Source organism: Aotus nancymaae, unplaced genomic scaffold (assembly GCF_030222135.1).
Source record: "Aotus nancymaae isolate 86718 unplaced genomic scaffold, 86718_ANA_hifiasm-v0.15.2.pri h1tg000076l, whole genome shotgun sequence".
In the NCBI taxonomy this organism is placed as follows: domain Eukaryota; kingdom Metazoa; phylum Chordata; class Mammalia; order Primates; family Aotidae; genus Aotus; species Aotus nancymaae.
The window spans coordinates 10,048,714-10,063,805 of NW_026988491.1; the positions used below are offsets into that span (position 1 = coordinate 10,048,714).

General features: G+C 50.9%; 1 protein-coding gene across 1 annotated transcript; it reads left to right on the forward strand.

Moving 5' to 3' along the window:
- The first annotated feature begins 2,089 nt into the window (after positions 1-2,089).
- On the forward strand, positions 2,090-13,969 carry HMOX1 (heme oxygenase 1). The gene is made up of 5 exons (XM_012434306.3): positions 2,090-2,187; positions 4,738-4,858; positions 8,608-9,099; positions 11,163-11,262; positions 13,220-13,969. Exons 1-5 carry the CDS (start codon positions 2,165-2,167, stop codon positions 13,348-13,350), a joined length of 867 nt encoding a protein of 288 aa, XP_012289729.1. The 5' UTR covers positions 2,090-2,164; the 3' UTR covers positions 13,351-13,969.
- The last annotated feature ends 1,123 nt before the right edge of the window (positions 13,970-15,092 follow it).

The following is a 15,092-nucleotide window of genomic DNA, read 5'->3' on the forward strand; positions in this document are numbered from 1 at the left end:
GGGATTTTTTTCAAGGACCTTAGCACACCGTTGGGAGAATGATCCTTTCCAATTCACTCAGAAGTGCCTCTGGGAAGTAGTGGCCCTATGAAGAAGTTCCCCCCCACCTTTTTTTTTTGAGAGACAGGGTCTTGTTCTGTTGCCCAGGTTAGAATGCAGTAGCGTGAGGCTGGAAGTGGTGGCTCAGGCCTGTAATCCCAGCACTTTGGGAGGCCGAGGCGGGCGGATCACTTGAAGTCAGGAGTTCAAAACCAGCCTGGTCAACATGGTGAAAGCCCGTCTGTACCAAAAATACAAAAAAATTAGCGGGGTGTGGTGGCAGGCACCTGTAATCCCAGCTACTTGGGAGGCTGTGGCAGGAGAACTGCTTGAACCCAGGAGGCAGAGGTTTTAGTGAGCCAAGACCATGACATTGCACTCCAGCCTGGGTGACAAAGCAAGACTTCCATCTCTACAAAAAAAAAAAAGTAAAGTAAAGAAAAAAGAATGCAGTAGGGTGATCACAGCTCACTGCAGCCTCTACATTCCAGGCTCAAGCAAACCTCCAGCCTCAGCCTCCCAAGTAGCTGGGACCACAGGCATGTGCCACCATGCCCGGCTAATTTATTTTATATTTTGTAGAGACCGGTCTCCCTATATTGCCCAGGCCAGTCTTGAACTCCTGGGCTCAAAGCAATCTTCCCACCTCCACCTCCCAAAGTGCTGGGACTACAAGTGTGAGCTACCATGCCAGGCCTGAAAGCCATCTTAAAAAAAAAAAAAATCTTAGAATGAGAATCCTGATATTGGGAAAGTGCTTTATGAATCATCTGGTCCATTTGTTTTGTCCTCTGTGCTCACCCAGTCACTCTATTTCCCCCGAGGCCTAAGCAGTCCTCCTCATGTGGAATTGATTCCATAGGCGATTAGCAAGGGCCAGGTGTGCTCGGGGCCCTGAGTAGTCACTGAGTTTAAGTCAGACCTGAACATACCTCGAAGAGTGTCCCACACATCCCAGCAGGGAAGCAGTTCTTATGACAGGTGTCCCAGTCCAGGCAGGTACCACGTGCTGCCCGAGTGTGGAGGAGGCAGGCAGGGACTCAGTCTCCTCTCTGGGTTTGGACACGGCTTCCTGCTTTACGTGTAACACCACCGCATCCCTCTGGGCCGCGGTTTCCCCATCTGTAAAATGTGAGTGACCTACCCCCACAGGACAGTTGTAGGGACAAACCATAAAAATACGAGTCTCTGTTTTTTGATAGGAACTCAAAAAACAGATCCTAAATGTACATTTAAAGTGGGTGTGGCCAGTCGCAGTGGCTCAGGTCTGTAATCCCAGCAAGTTAGAAGGTAGAGGTGGGCAGATCACGAGGTCAGGAGTTCTAGACCAGCCTGACCAACATGGTGAAACCCCGTCTCTACTAAAAATACAAAAATTAGTTGGGTGTGGTGGTGGGTGCCTATAATCCCAGCTACTGGGGAGGCTGAGGCAGAATTGCTTGAACCTGGGAGGTGGAGGTGGTGGTGAGCCGAGAGTATGCCACGGCACTTCAGTCTGGGCAACAGAGCGAGACTCCGTCTCAAAAAATAAATACATAAATAAAGTGGGCGTCAGAAGACAAGCTGTCAGCAGAGGATTCCAGGAGGTGACATTTTAGGGAGTTGGAGACAGCAGGGTCTGGGTTGCTAAGTCCCCGATGTTGCCCACCAGCCTATTGCTCTGAGAAGCGCTGCCTCCCAGCTTTCTGGAACCTTCTGTGATACCTGGGGTGCATCAAGTCCCATGGGGACAGGGAGCAGAAGCGGGGTGGGGGGGCTCTGGAAGGAGCAAAATCACACCCAGAGCCTGCAGCTGCTCGGATTTCCTTAAGAGAGTGTGTGTGTGTGTGTGTGTGTGTGTGTGTGTGTGTTTTCTAAAAGTCCTATGGCCAGACTGTTTCCCGAGGGTCATATGACCGCTCCCCAGCACCCGGCACTGGCCCGGGGCGGGCTGGGCGCGGGCCCCTGCGGGTGTTGCAACTCCCAGCCAGAAAGTGGGCATCAGCTGTTCCGCCCGACCCACGTGACCCGCGGAGCATAAATGTGACCGGCCGCGGCTCGGCACAGTCACCGCCCGCCTCCTCTCGAGCGTCCTCAGCGCCGCCGCCGCCCGCGGAGCCAGCACGAACGACCCAGCACCAGCCGGATGGAGCGCCCGCAACCCGACAGGCAAGCGCGGGGCGCCCGGGCGCCTTTCCCCTCCCAACCCTGCTCGCGCCCCAGCCTCTCCCCGGGACACTGCCACGCAGCGACAGAGCCCAGGAGCCAGGAACTTGGGCTCTCCGGAGGCAGGAGGCTCAGGGTTATGATCCTGCTCGTGCCAGTAGGGTAGCTGGAGGGAGGAAAGGTGATTTACATGCCTGGCATCCTGGTAGGCGGTAGGTGACCAAGATGGGAGTGTCCCTAGGGTACCCAGCCTTTGAAGTAGCCAATTTTTTTAAATCCAACTTTCGAGGTGTGTTTGGAGATGCTCTCTGCTGAATATAGATCTCTGGGGCTCCCCCGTGAGGGAGCCAACTTTGTTTTAATCCAACTTTTGAGGTGTGCTTGGAGCTGCTGTCTGCTGAATCTAGATACCTGGGGCTCCCCTAGCCTGGGGGAGCGTGCTTGGTTCTCTTGGTGGCATCTGTCCCTCACCAGCTACAGAGGAGCTCAGCCAGACATCACTCTGGCTACTGTATTCCGAGTCTCACAGATAAGGATCACACGGTTCAGGGAGCCAGCATCTCCAAGATTGCTCAGTCAGCAGCTGTAGAACTGGGCCTTGAACCTTGGTCTGCCCACCTCCAGGTCTCACTCATTCCCTTCTTTGGGCCTGGTGGCTCATGCCTGTAATCCCAGCACTCTGTGAGGCCGAGGCAGGCAGATCACCTGAGGTTGGGAGTTCCAGACCAGCCTGACCAACATGGAGGAAACCCTGTCTCTACTAAAAATAGAAAAATTAGCTGGGTGTTATTGCAGGCTCCTGTAATCCCAGCTACTCAGGAGGGAGGCTGAGGCAAAAGAATCACTTGAACCCGGGAGGTGGAGGTTGCGGTGAGCTGAGATCACGCCACTGCACTCCAGCCTGGGCAACAAGAGGGAGACTCTGCCTCAAAAAAAATTTTATTCTTGGGCCGGGCACGGTGGCTCAAGCCTGTAATCCCAGCACTTTGGGAGGCCGAGGCAGGTGGATCACGAGGTCAAGAGATCGAGACCATCCTGGTAAACATGGTGAAACCCCGTCTCTACTAATACAAAAAATTAGCTGGGCATGGTGGTGCATGCCTGTAATCCCAGCTACTCAGGAGGCTGAGGCGGGAGAATTGCCTGAACCCAGGAGGCGGAGGTTGCAGTGAGCCGAGATCGCACCATTGCACTCCAGCCTGGGTAACAAGAGCGAAACTCCGTCTCAAAAAAAAAAATAAATAAAAATAAAAAATAAAAAATAAAAATAAAGAAAATTTATTCTTGTTTTTTTTTGAACTCCTGGGCTCAAGCCTCCTCCCACCTCTGCCTCCAGAGTAGCTGGGACTACAGGTGTGTGCCACTTCTCCCAAGGATTTGACTAGCTGTATTGTAGAACTGGGGATGATGTTCCTGGAAGCAGGGTGGGAGAAAAGGGGAAAATGACAATTCTAAGGGAGGCAGGGATATGGACTCATGACAGAATACTCCCGGAAAGGCTGTTTCTTTGACTAAAGCAGAGTTTCTCAGGCTTTTTCACCCTGATGCCTTAAGGATGAGCATACCGTGATGGGGGGCATGAGATTTGCATCTGAAACTTTAACAAAATAACAGAATTAAATATTGGGTTTAAAAGCCAATCAAAGTAATTACAAAGTTGGAGAGGGCCTGCTGCTTCCTCCTGGGTTGTGCGGTACCTCCTCCTCCTCTCCACTGGGAACTACCAGTACCAGGATTTCTCCCTTGGCTTGGGGGACTATATTGTTTTTTGTTTTTTGTTTTTGTTTTTGAGACAGAGTCACTCTGTTACCCAGGCTGTAGTGCAGTGGTGCTATCTCGGCTCACTGCAGGCTCTGCCTCCCTGGTTCAAGAGATTCTCCTGCCTCAGCCTCTTGGGTAGCTGGGATTACAGATGCCGGCCACCACGCCCGACTAATTTTTGTATTTTTAGTAGAGATGGGGTTTCACCATGTTGGCCAGCATGGTCTCGATCTCCTGACCTCGTGATCTACCCATCTTGGCCTCCCAAAGTGCTGGGATTACAGGCGTGAGCCATCGCACCCAGCCTATTTTGTTGTGTTTTAATGACTGAAGAGTGTTTACAAGACTGCATTTTGTTTTTGTTGTTGTTGTTTTTTGAGACGGAGTCTTGCTCTGTTGTCCAGGCTGGAGTGCAGTGTCACAATCTCCGCTCACTACAACCTCTGCCTCTGGGGTTCAAGAGATTACACCTATAATCGCTGGGATTATAGGCACCTGCCACCACACCCAGCTAATTTTTGTATTTTTAGTAGAGACTGGGTTTCACCATGTTTGCCAGGCTAGTCTTGAACTCCCAACCTCAGGTGATCTGCCCACCTTGGCCTCCCAAAGTGCTGGGGTTACAGGCATAAGTCACTGCCCCATAACAAGGCTGCTAATCTTAGTGCGATTGGGAACGTGGCCTGAATGAGGATGAGAGTCGGCAGCACCCTGAGCTCAGCAGTTGGGAAGGACCCCCTCCCCCCGCTGCTCCTGTCAGCTTCGTATTCATCCTTCCCATTTCCTCCTCAGCATGCCCCAGGATTTGTCAGAGGCCCTGAAGGAGGCCACCAAGGAGGTGCACACCCAGGCAGAGAATGCTGAGTTCATGAGGAACTTTCAGAAGGGCCAGGTGACCCGAGAGGGCTTCAAGGTATGTGGCTTGGTGGGACTAGCCCTGGTGGGGGTGTGGCAGGTGTGGGTGGGCCCAAGGCTCAGGCCCGTGGTTTAAGTGGGGATCCTGAGGGGCTAGATGGGCATGTCCAATAGAGCCATCTTAAAAATGACACTCATCTTAAAAATGAGGCTCAGAGAGGGAAGGTGAGTTGCCCATAGTCACACAGCAAGTTCACAGCCTGCTCTGTAGTGTTGTGGAGGGGTGGGGGCAGCAGTGCCATTGACTGAGCACCTGTTGCATGTTGGGCATTTTGTACACTTGGTTTCCAATCTGTGCTTCAACCCTGATGGGAAAGATGAGGAATGGAAGGCTCAGAGAGGTTAAGTGACTAACAGAAGGTCCCACAGCTGGTAAGTGGAAAAGCCTGAAATCAACCAAGACCGCTGTTATTTCAGAGCTTGTACTCCTGACCTAATTCTAATTTGCCTCTGAAGACAAGGAGTAGTATAGGTTGGAGCTTTAGCAGAACCCTTTTCTGGAGGGTGCCTCCTCCAACCTCCCTAAGCCACCTTTTCCTCATCTGTAATAGAGGATTTCAACAGCAGGGTTTTCTTAAGCACCCACTATATGCCAGGTACTGATTTTGCTGTTTCCCAGCACTGTTGTGAAATTCATGCAAATAGAAGGAAAGCACTTGACGAAGAACCAGGAAGATATTGGGTGTTAAAACATCAGTGTGGGGAAAGGCTTGTTCAGGCTGAACAGAGGGTGTGGGGTGGGGAGTGGGGAGCTGTAACCCACCACCTTCACCCTAGTCCCTTTTGAAATCTGTACTTTCTATCACTCCCCACTTCCAACATGAGACATGCTTTATGTATTTATGTATTTATTTATATTTTGAGATGGAGTCTTGCTCTGTCACCAGGCTGGAGTGCAGTGGTACAATCTCAGCTCACTGCAACCTCCACCTCCCAGGTTCAAGTGATCCTCCTGCCTTAGCCTCCCGAGTAGCTAGGATTACAGGTGCCCGTCACCATGCCCAGCTAATTTTTCTATTCTTAGTAGAGATGAGGTTTCACTAGGAGTTCAGGTCTCGAACTCCTGACCTTGTGATCCACCCACCTCAACCTCCGAAAGTGCTGGGATTATAGGTGTGAGCCACCATGCCCAACAATACTTGCTTTATTTTATTTTATTTCATTATTTTATTTATTTTATTTTGTCTGAGACAGAGTCTTGCTCTGTCACCCAGGCTGGAGTGCAATGGCAAGATCTTGATGCCCTGCAACCTCTCCGTCCTGTGACCAAGCGGTTCTCCTTTCTCAGCCTCCTGAGTAGCTGGGACTACAGGCACCTGCCACCACACCAAGCTAATTTTTGTATTTTTTTTTTAGTAGAGATGGGGTTTCACCATGTTGGCCAGGCTGGTCTTGAACTCCTGACCTCAGATGATCCACCCACCTTGGCCTCCCAAAGTGTTGAAATCACAGGTGTGAGCCACTGTGCCCGGCTGAGACACACTTTGAAATGAGGAGAAATTTAACCTGTGGTTCCAGGCTGGGTCCCTTGGGTCTGTAATGGGTCTTCTTCATCCTCCTTCCCTCTCCCTCAAAAAGATGAGGTATGCCCAGTTGCTGCAGTGTGACGAGGCAGTAGGGGCAGGGAGGTGAATGCTGGAATATCCCATCCCCAGCCAGCTTAGACTTTGGATTTTACCTCTAAGTCACAGAGTTCCAAGAAGGCACTGAGATCGATGAGAGAACCCAGTGCTTGCTTACATTACGCAGGTGGCCGTGGTACTTATCATAGCCTTTCTCATATGAGCGCTAAGTGCCAGGCTGCCCCCTGTGCTGGCCCAGATCGTCTCACTTAATCCTCACACCAGCCCCATCTAGTATGTGGCAGGTGAAGGAGCTGAGGCTTGGATAGCACAGAGTCACACAGACCTCAGATCATCTGCTCTAGGATAGGAAGCTGGGACCAGAGAAGGCAAGTGGCTCACCCATGGCCACACAGCTAAGGACTGGCAGAGCTGGATGAGAACCAGGTCGGTCACACTCAAAAACCCAAGCTCTTTTGTACCAGGCTACCTGGCTTTCTGCTCCCTCATGGAATAGAACTGCCAAAAATGTTTACGGCTCAGAAATAACTTGGAAACCCCAACTTGAACATCTTAACTTTGTCCTTCAAATTCAAACTGGGGCATTAATGTGTAACGGCAGTTAGTGCCCCAAGCCAAGGTACAAGCAGGACCTGTTGCCCCAGCCCAGCATCCAGAGGTGGTGGGGTTCAGAGCAGGCCTCCGGGAAGAATTGTACCTGGCAGTTGAGTTGGTTACACAGAAGTCAGAAGCCAGAAGCACATGGCCAAGCTCCTTGAAGCACTTTCATTTCAGTTACTGCCGTCTTGAGTCATGGTGGGTTCCTAGCAATGCCTGGTCTTCAATCCAGTTCCATTTCGTACTAACTGTGCAACCTCAATGTCTCATACCCTCTCTGAGCCTTAGTTTCCTTTTCTGTAAAATGGGAATAGCAATTCCTTTGTTGAATTTATTTATTTATTTTTTATTTTTTTTTTTTTGAGACAGGGTCTTGCTCACTCTGTTCCCCAGGCCTGGAGTACAGTGATAGAATCACAGCTCACTGCAACCCTCAAATCCTGGGCTCAAGTGATCCTCCTGCCTCAGCCTCTGGAGTAGCTGGGACTATAGGCATGCACCACCATACCTGCCTAATTTTTTTTTTTTTTTGAGCTGACAGAGTCTCACTCTGTTGTGCAGGCTGGAGTGCAATGGAGCAATCTTGGCTCACTGCAACCTCTGCCTCCTGGATTCAAGTGATTCTCCTGCCTCAGCCTCCCGAGTAGCTGGGATTACTGGTGCTCACTACCACGCCCAGCTAACTTTTATATTTTTGATAGAGACGGGGTTTCACCATATTGGCCAGTCTGGTCTCCTCACCAGGCTGGTCTCAAACTGCTGACCTTGTGATCCACCCACCTTGGCATCCCAAAATGCTGGGATTACAGGCGTGAGCCACCTTGCCTGGCCCCGGCTGGCTAAGTTTTTTTTTTTTTTTTTTTTTTGAGATGGAGTCTTGCTCTGTTACCAGGCTGGAGTAGAGTGGCATGATCTCAGCTCTCTGCAACCTGTCTCCCAGTTTCAAGCAATTCTCCTGCCTCAGCCTCCTGAGTAGCTGGGACTACAGGCGCACACCACCACGCCCGGCTAATTTTTTATATTTTAGTAGAGATGGGGTTTCACCATAGCCAGGATGGTCTCGATCTCCTGACCTCGTGATCCGCCCGCCTGGGCCTCGCAAAGTGCTGGGATTACAGGCCTGAGCCACCGCACCCGGCCCGGGCCGCCTAATTTTTTAAAATAATTTTTTGTAGAGATGGGGCTTGGGCTATGCAGCCCAGGCGGGTCTCAGACTCCTATCTTTAAGCAATCCTCCCACCTTAGCCTCCCAAAGTGCAGAGATTACAGGGATATAAGCCACCGTACCAGGCCAGTTTGCTGGATCTTTATATAAGGATTCAATTAGGCTGCTTGTTTTGCCCAGTGGGGTAAAAGGGTTGTAGGCTGAGAGTGCACGATCGTCTTTTTCTCTTGTAAAAATCCCTCTGGCTGCTGTGTGAAGAGGATTGTAGTGAGGGGTGGCAGAAGGAGTCAGAGCCCAGATGAGAAGTGATGAGGGCCTTTCCAAAGGCAGGAGTGGAGGGGATGGACCGAGGTGGGGGTCTTCTATGTGGCTGGTGGCCTGACCTGCTCGCTCTGCTTTCAGCTGGTGATGGCCTCCCTGCACCACATCTACGTGGCCCTGGAGGAGGAGATTGAGCGCAACAAGGAGAGCCCAGTGTTCGCCCCTCTCTACTTCCCAGAAGAGCTGCACCGCAAGGCCGCTCTGGAGCAGGACCTGGCCTTCTGGTACGGGCCCCGCTGGCAGGAGGTGATCCCCTACACACCGGCCATGCAGCACTATGTGAAGCGGCTCCACGAGGTGGGGCGTGCAGAGCCCGAGTTGCTGGTGGCCCACGCCTACACCCGCTACCTGGGTGACCTGTCTGGGGGCCAGGTGCTCAAGAAGATTGCTCAGAAAGCCCTGGACCTGCCCAGCTCTGGCGAGGGCCTGGCCTTCTTCACCTTCCCCAACATCGACAGTGCCACCAAGTTCAAGCAGCTCTACCGCTCCCGCATGAACTCTCTGGAGATGACTCCCACGGTCAGGCAGCGGGTGATGGAAGAGGCCAAGACGGCGTTCCTGCTCAACATCCAGGTGAGGGTTGGGCAGCCTGGGGCAGCCTCTGCCTCCCCGAGCTTTTCCTCCAAGGGACACTTCTCATTGTAGGGGAGAGTGCTGTGGGAGGGGAGGGTCATGGTTAACACAGGGAAGCAGGGTTCCAGGACTGCCACTTACTAGCTGGGTGATCTTGGGCAAATGCCTTAATCTCTCTGTACTTCAGTTTCCCTATCTGTAAACAAGGGATAATAATGGTACCTACGTCTTAGACTTGTAAGGCTTGAGTGAGTTAACAGCAGTGAAAGTCCCCGCAGCAGTGTCTGGCACAGAGGAAGCCCTCAGACATTCACTACTGTCATGATGGGACATGAAAATCAGTTGTAGCTCTCTGTGGCAACGTAGAAGTTGTGTATGCACTAGTGTGTAGCCAGGTTGGCACTCCCAGGGTTACAGGTGGCCTCTGCCTTCCAGGGACTCTCAGCCTGCTAGCCAGAGAGGTTTACCTCTCTCTACAAGTGCCTCAAATCCAGGGGGGAGGTGGGGTTTGGGCGAAGCCTGGAAGAATCTGGAGCAGAGGTGGAGGGGTGAGGGGCTCCTTCTAAACAGATGTCATAGAGCCTCTCTCTCTGCCACCCCCTGGAGGTGCCATGGGGCCTGGGTCTTGGGCTCATGCCCTCCTGGCTCCCTACTCCTAGCCTTGTATTGCAGAAGATTCTAGCCCTGGCCCCGATTATGGAATAAGGCCTTTCTTTTCCACCCTCTTCACTCAGAAAATCCAATCAGTCCTCCAAGAAAATCTGTGTTTTTCAGAGAAGTGTAGTCAAAAGAAAAGGCAGTGGCTCATACCTGTCACCCCAGCACTTTGGGAAGCCAAGGCAGGCGGATTGCTTGAGCTCAGGAGTTTCAGACCAGCCTGAGCAACATGGCGAGACCCTGTCTCTATAAAAAAAAAAAAATGTAAATAAAAGGGATTTGGAGTCAGAACTGGCTCTCAGGCTCATGCCTGTAATACCAACACTTTGGGAGGCCAAAGCAGGAAGATGGCTTGAGCTTGGGAGTTTGAGACCAGCCCTGGTAACACAGTGAGACCCTGTCAAAAAAAAATGAAAAAATTAGCCAGGGATAGTAGTGTGCGCCTGTAGTCCCAACTACTTGGGAGGCTGAAGTGGGAGGGTTGCTTGAGCCCAGGAGGTCAAGGTTGTAGTAAGCCCTGATTGTGCTACTGCACTCCAGCCTGGGCGACAACAACAGAGCAAGACTCTGTCTCAAAAAACAACAACAAAAAACTGGGCCGGGCACAGTGGTTCACATCTGTAATCCCAGCACTTTAGGAGGCCGAGGCGGGTGGATCACAAGGTCAGGAGTTTGAGACCAGCCTGGCCAACATGGTAAAACCCCATCTCTACTGAAAATATAAAAATTAGCTGGGCATGGTGGCCCATGCCTATAATCCCAGCTATTTGGGAGGCTGAGGCAGGAGAATCACTTGAACCCAAGGTTGCAGTGAGCCGAGATCATGCCATTGCACTCCAGCCTGGGCAACAGTGGGAGACTATGTCTCAAGAAAAAAAAAAGTCACAGCTCTTGGTACCTGACCTCTGCATCGGTCCTTGGGCAAAGCACTTAACCTGTACTTTCCTCATCTGCAAGACTGACAAATACCATTCATGGTACCTAAGATGTAGGTACCATTATGATCCCTGTTATCACCCACCAAAGCTGAATTTCACAAATCTTAACTCAAGAGGAGAAAGCAGCCACAGAAGAGTGCATGTAGTAGGATGCCGCTTAATATTATTTCAAAACAAGCAATGCAGCCTTTTGCATGGAGAAACAGGCTGAGGGCACGTGTGGCCACAGTGAACTCCAAATCCAGGATCGTTGTTATCGGTGGGGAGGGCAGGAGCAGGCAAGCGAGCCAACTGAGCTTGGAATATCTTACCTCTGAAGTTGGGTGAAAGGGACATGAATATCCAACATTTTTCTAACCATCTTGTTATTTCCAAAGTACTTCCTAACACAACGTAAGGTCCTACCTACAACTGGGACCTGGCAGCATCTCTTGCTGAGATAGGCATGTGTGTCTTTTGTCTTTTTAGCTCTTTGAGGAGTTGCAGGAGCTGCTGACCCATGACACCAAGGATCAGAGCCCCTCACAGGCACCAGGGCTTCGCCAGAGGACCAGCAACAAAGTGCAAGGTGAGAGCATCCAGGGAGGGGCATTTCCTCTGGGCTACAGATGGAGAGGGATGTGCCCTGGCTGTCTGACTCTAGTATCTCTAGTCTTCTGTTTTCTGAATGTTTGGTGTGGTGGGTGTTGTTTTCTGCCACCTCCCCCTTGCACCCCGGCCCTGTAAGGACAAGGTCTCGATGTGTTGCCCAGGCTGGTTTTGAACACTTGACTTCAAGCAATCCTCCTGCCTCTGCCTCCCAAAGTGCTGCAATTTCAGGCAAGAACCACTATGCCCAGACTGAATTTTTTTTTTTTTTTTGAGACGGAGTTTTGTTCTAGTTGCCCAGGCTGGAGTGCAATGACACAATCTTGGCTCACTGCAACCTCAGCCTTTTGAGTAGCTGGAATTACAGGTGCCGACCACCATGCCTGGCTAATTTTTTTGGTATTTTTAGTAAAGATGGTGTTTCACCATGTTGGGCCAGGCTGGTCTCGAACTTCTGACTTCAGGTGATCCACCCGCCTTGGCCTCCCAAAGTGCTGGGATTACAGGTGTGAGCCACCATGCCTGGCCGCCTGAATTGTTTTATATGAGAAGTGGAGTGCAGGCAAAAGGACCTAGGATCAACCTTCAGTGTGTAGCTCTGGGCAAGCCATGAGACTGCCCCCTACCTCAGTTTCCCCTCCTGGAAAAATCCAGGGAGGTTCAGCTACTTCTAGTTCATTGGCTTAGAAGTGCACAAGAACCCCTCAGAAGTCATGGGAAACTCCCGCCCCTTAATTTAGACTCCTTTGCTCCCCTGATGTGGGCCAGGGAGTGGGGACCTTTATACAGCTATGAACCCATCAGAGGCAGACGTCCCTTCCGAGTCTTGTTCGTGAGCCCCTCCCTCGTGTGCCTGAGAGCGATCGAGGCTGGCTGTAGCGAAAACATCTGGGAAACTTCCAAAAAGACCAAAGCCCTCCATAAAATGTATCTTCGCTAAGCCTAAAACATGGAGGGAGGGAGTGTGGCTTTGGGATCAGTAGCAATAAAGGGGTAAAGCTTAGCTGCCTCCTGGTCAGTTATGTTAGGCCTCCCCTCCCATGCCACCCTAGCCTGCCAGGCCTGCAGCTTTCTCAGTTGTGCCAGACCACACGGACCCCTCTACTGGGGTGGGGGGGTTGTAGCCCCAGAGGGCTTGGCTACCTGGTGGGGTAGGGAGACGTCACCCTAATGCAGCAGTTCGCAAAATGTGGTACCCTTGCTTGGGGGTGGGGGTGGTAGCTCTAGTATCCCCTCAAGGGGGTCTCTGAGGACAAAGCTCCCGCCCCGTTCACCATGCTTAGAAAATGTGTGAGTCTGGCTGGGCACAGTGGCTCACGCCTGTAATCCCACACTTGGAGGCCGAGGCAAGGCGGACCACAAGGTCAGCAGTTCAATACCAGCCTGACCAACATGGGGAACCCCCACCTCCACTACAAATACAAAAAAATTAGCTGGGCGTGGTGGCACGCGCCTATAATCCCAGTTACTCAGAAGGCTGAGGCAGGGGAATTGCTTGAACTAGGGAGGTGGAGGTGCCACTGCACTCCAGCCTGGGTGACAGAGGGAGACTCCATCTCAAAAAAAAAAAAAAAGAAAAAGAAAATGTGTGAGTCCAAAATGAAGATTTACAGCTCAGACCTAATCACTGGCCAAGTTTAAGGAGAGGACAGGTAGCAGGCAGAAGTCTGAAAAGCATGCCTGGGTCCAAGAATGTTTTCACAATGTGGCTTGGCTACACATGGAAGAACAGACAGCTTGGAGAAATAGTAAGCCACCCATCTTTGGAGGCATTCAAGCAGTGGCTAGAGTGATGCCTGTTTGTGGTCTGGCAGAACCCTGGTGTTGGGCAGGGACTGTACCACAGACACTGAGGCCACTCTGCTTTGCTTTTCTGTGACATCAAACACACGATGCATGCCCACCTGTTACTGACCTTGCCCCATTTTCTCTTTCAGACTCTACCCCAGTGGAGACTCCCAGAGGGAAGCCCCCACTTAACACCAGCTCCCAGGCTCCGCTTCTCCGTTGGGTCCTTACACTCAGTTTTCTGGTGGCAACAGTTGCTGTAGGGCTTTATGCCATGTGAATGCAGGCCTGCTGGCTCCCAGAGCCATGAACTTTGTCCAAGGGAAGGCCTTCTTCCTAGAGAGGGAAATCTCTTGGCGGCTTCCTTATCTGGGGCACTGGAGGCTTTTGGGGCCTCCAGCCCTTTCACTGTGTCCCTCTCTCTGGAAAGGAGGAAGGAGCCTATGACATCTTCCCCAATGAAAAGCACATCCAACCAATGGCCTAAACTTCAGAGTGGGGCAAGGGGTCTATCCCTGCCCTTCAGCATCCTCAGTTCCTGCAGCAGAGCCCAGAAGATGCCCCAGAAGTGGCAGCTGTCTCAAACCTCCAGAAGCCATGAATTTGAAGTATCCTTGTTGACACGGCCATGACCGCTTTGATCACTTTCCCCGTGGGCCATGGCAATTTTTACATAAACCTGAAAAGATGTTGTGTCTTGTGTTTCCGTCTTATTTTTGCTGGAGCCACTGTGTTCCCAGCTCAGCCTCAACTGCAGTATTTTTGTTGTGTTCTATTGTTTTTATAGCAGGGTGGGGGTGGTTTTTGAGCGGTACGTGGGTGGGGAGGGAGGGGTTTAAAGGCGCTGTGGCCTTGGTCTCTAACTTTTGTGAAATAATAAACAACACTGTCTGATAGTAACTTGAAGTATTTTTCATGGGCTTTGTTATTCTTGGGGAGCTGACCATATCCTCACTGTTTTCTTGTGTGCTCAGTAGAAGAGGTGGTGATGGGGGGTTGGCAGGAGCGAGTCTGTTTGAGAATACGGGAGGTGAGCTTTAAGCAGCTGATTGCGAATCTTTGTGCTGAACCCTGCTTGATGCAAGACTCGCCTTTATGGAGGATGGGGCTGCCCCATTTGGCTGAAATGACAAGATTCTGGGGCAAAATTTGTATTTTCTGTTCAGTGACTATTAGGGACTGGAGTGAAATTCTTGGGTTCAAATTCCTGCTACACCATTTTGAGATTAGTCACTTAACCTCTGGGGTTCCATTTTATTACTGGTGACATGAATATAGTAATATCTAACTCACCTGTCTGTCGTGAGAAGCAAATGACATCCATGTGAAATGCCAACACCGTACGTTGTTAGCTCCTATGATGCAAAGGAGACCAGTGTTTTGTGATTCTTGTACTGTGGGAGTCAGTTCATCTATGTCATCTCTATGTTGAGGGGGTGTTTTGGGTGAGGTCTTCCTAAGAAAAAAATATCAAAAAAGAAAAAAAAAAAAAGAGGGGGTGTTACCACTATTTGAGGGTCAGGATGGATTTCATTGAGGTCTGTCCAGCTCTAAAACCCAAGCCCTTCCTACTGCCTTAAGTCAAGAAAATACTCAATATGTAGCCTCCCAATCTGGGAGAGTGAAAAACCTTTCACTGAAGGTGTCCTGGGCAGAGCATGGGACAAGATTTTTTTTTCTTTTTTTTTTGAGATGGTCTGGCTTTGTTGCCCACACTGGAGTGCAGTGATTCAACCTTGGCTCACTGCAACCACCGCCTCTTGGGCTTAAGCCATCCTCCAGCCTCAGCCTGGGACTACAAGTGCATGCCACCATGCCCAGCTAAGTTTTGTATTTTTTTGTAGAGATGGAGTTTCACTATGTTGCCCAGTCTGATCTAAACTCCTGAACTAAAGTGATCCTTCCACTTTGGCCTCACCAAGTGCTAGGATTACAAGAGTGAGTCACTGTACCTAGCCAGTGTTTCTTTCTGGTGTTTTGTTTTGTTTTGAGACATTAGTCTCGCTCTTGTTGCCCAGGCTA

Excerpts from the sequence above, each read along its gene's own strand:
- HMOX1 (XM_012434306.3), top strand. The coding sequence starts at position 2,165 with ATGGAGCGCCCGCAACCCGACAG. Across the intron at positions 2,188-4,737 it reads GAGCGCCCGCAACCCGACAG|CATGCCCCAGGATTTGTCAG; the intron begins GCAAGCGCGGGG and ends TTTCCTCCTCAG. Across the intron at positions 11,263-13,219 it reads GACCAGCAACAAAGTGCAAG|ACTCTACCCCAGTGGAGACT; the intron begins GTGAGAGCATCC and ends TTTCTCTTTCAG.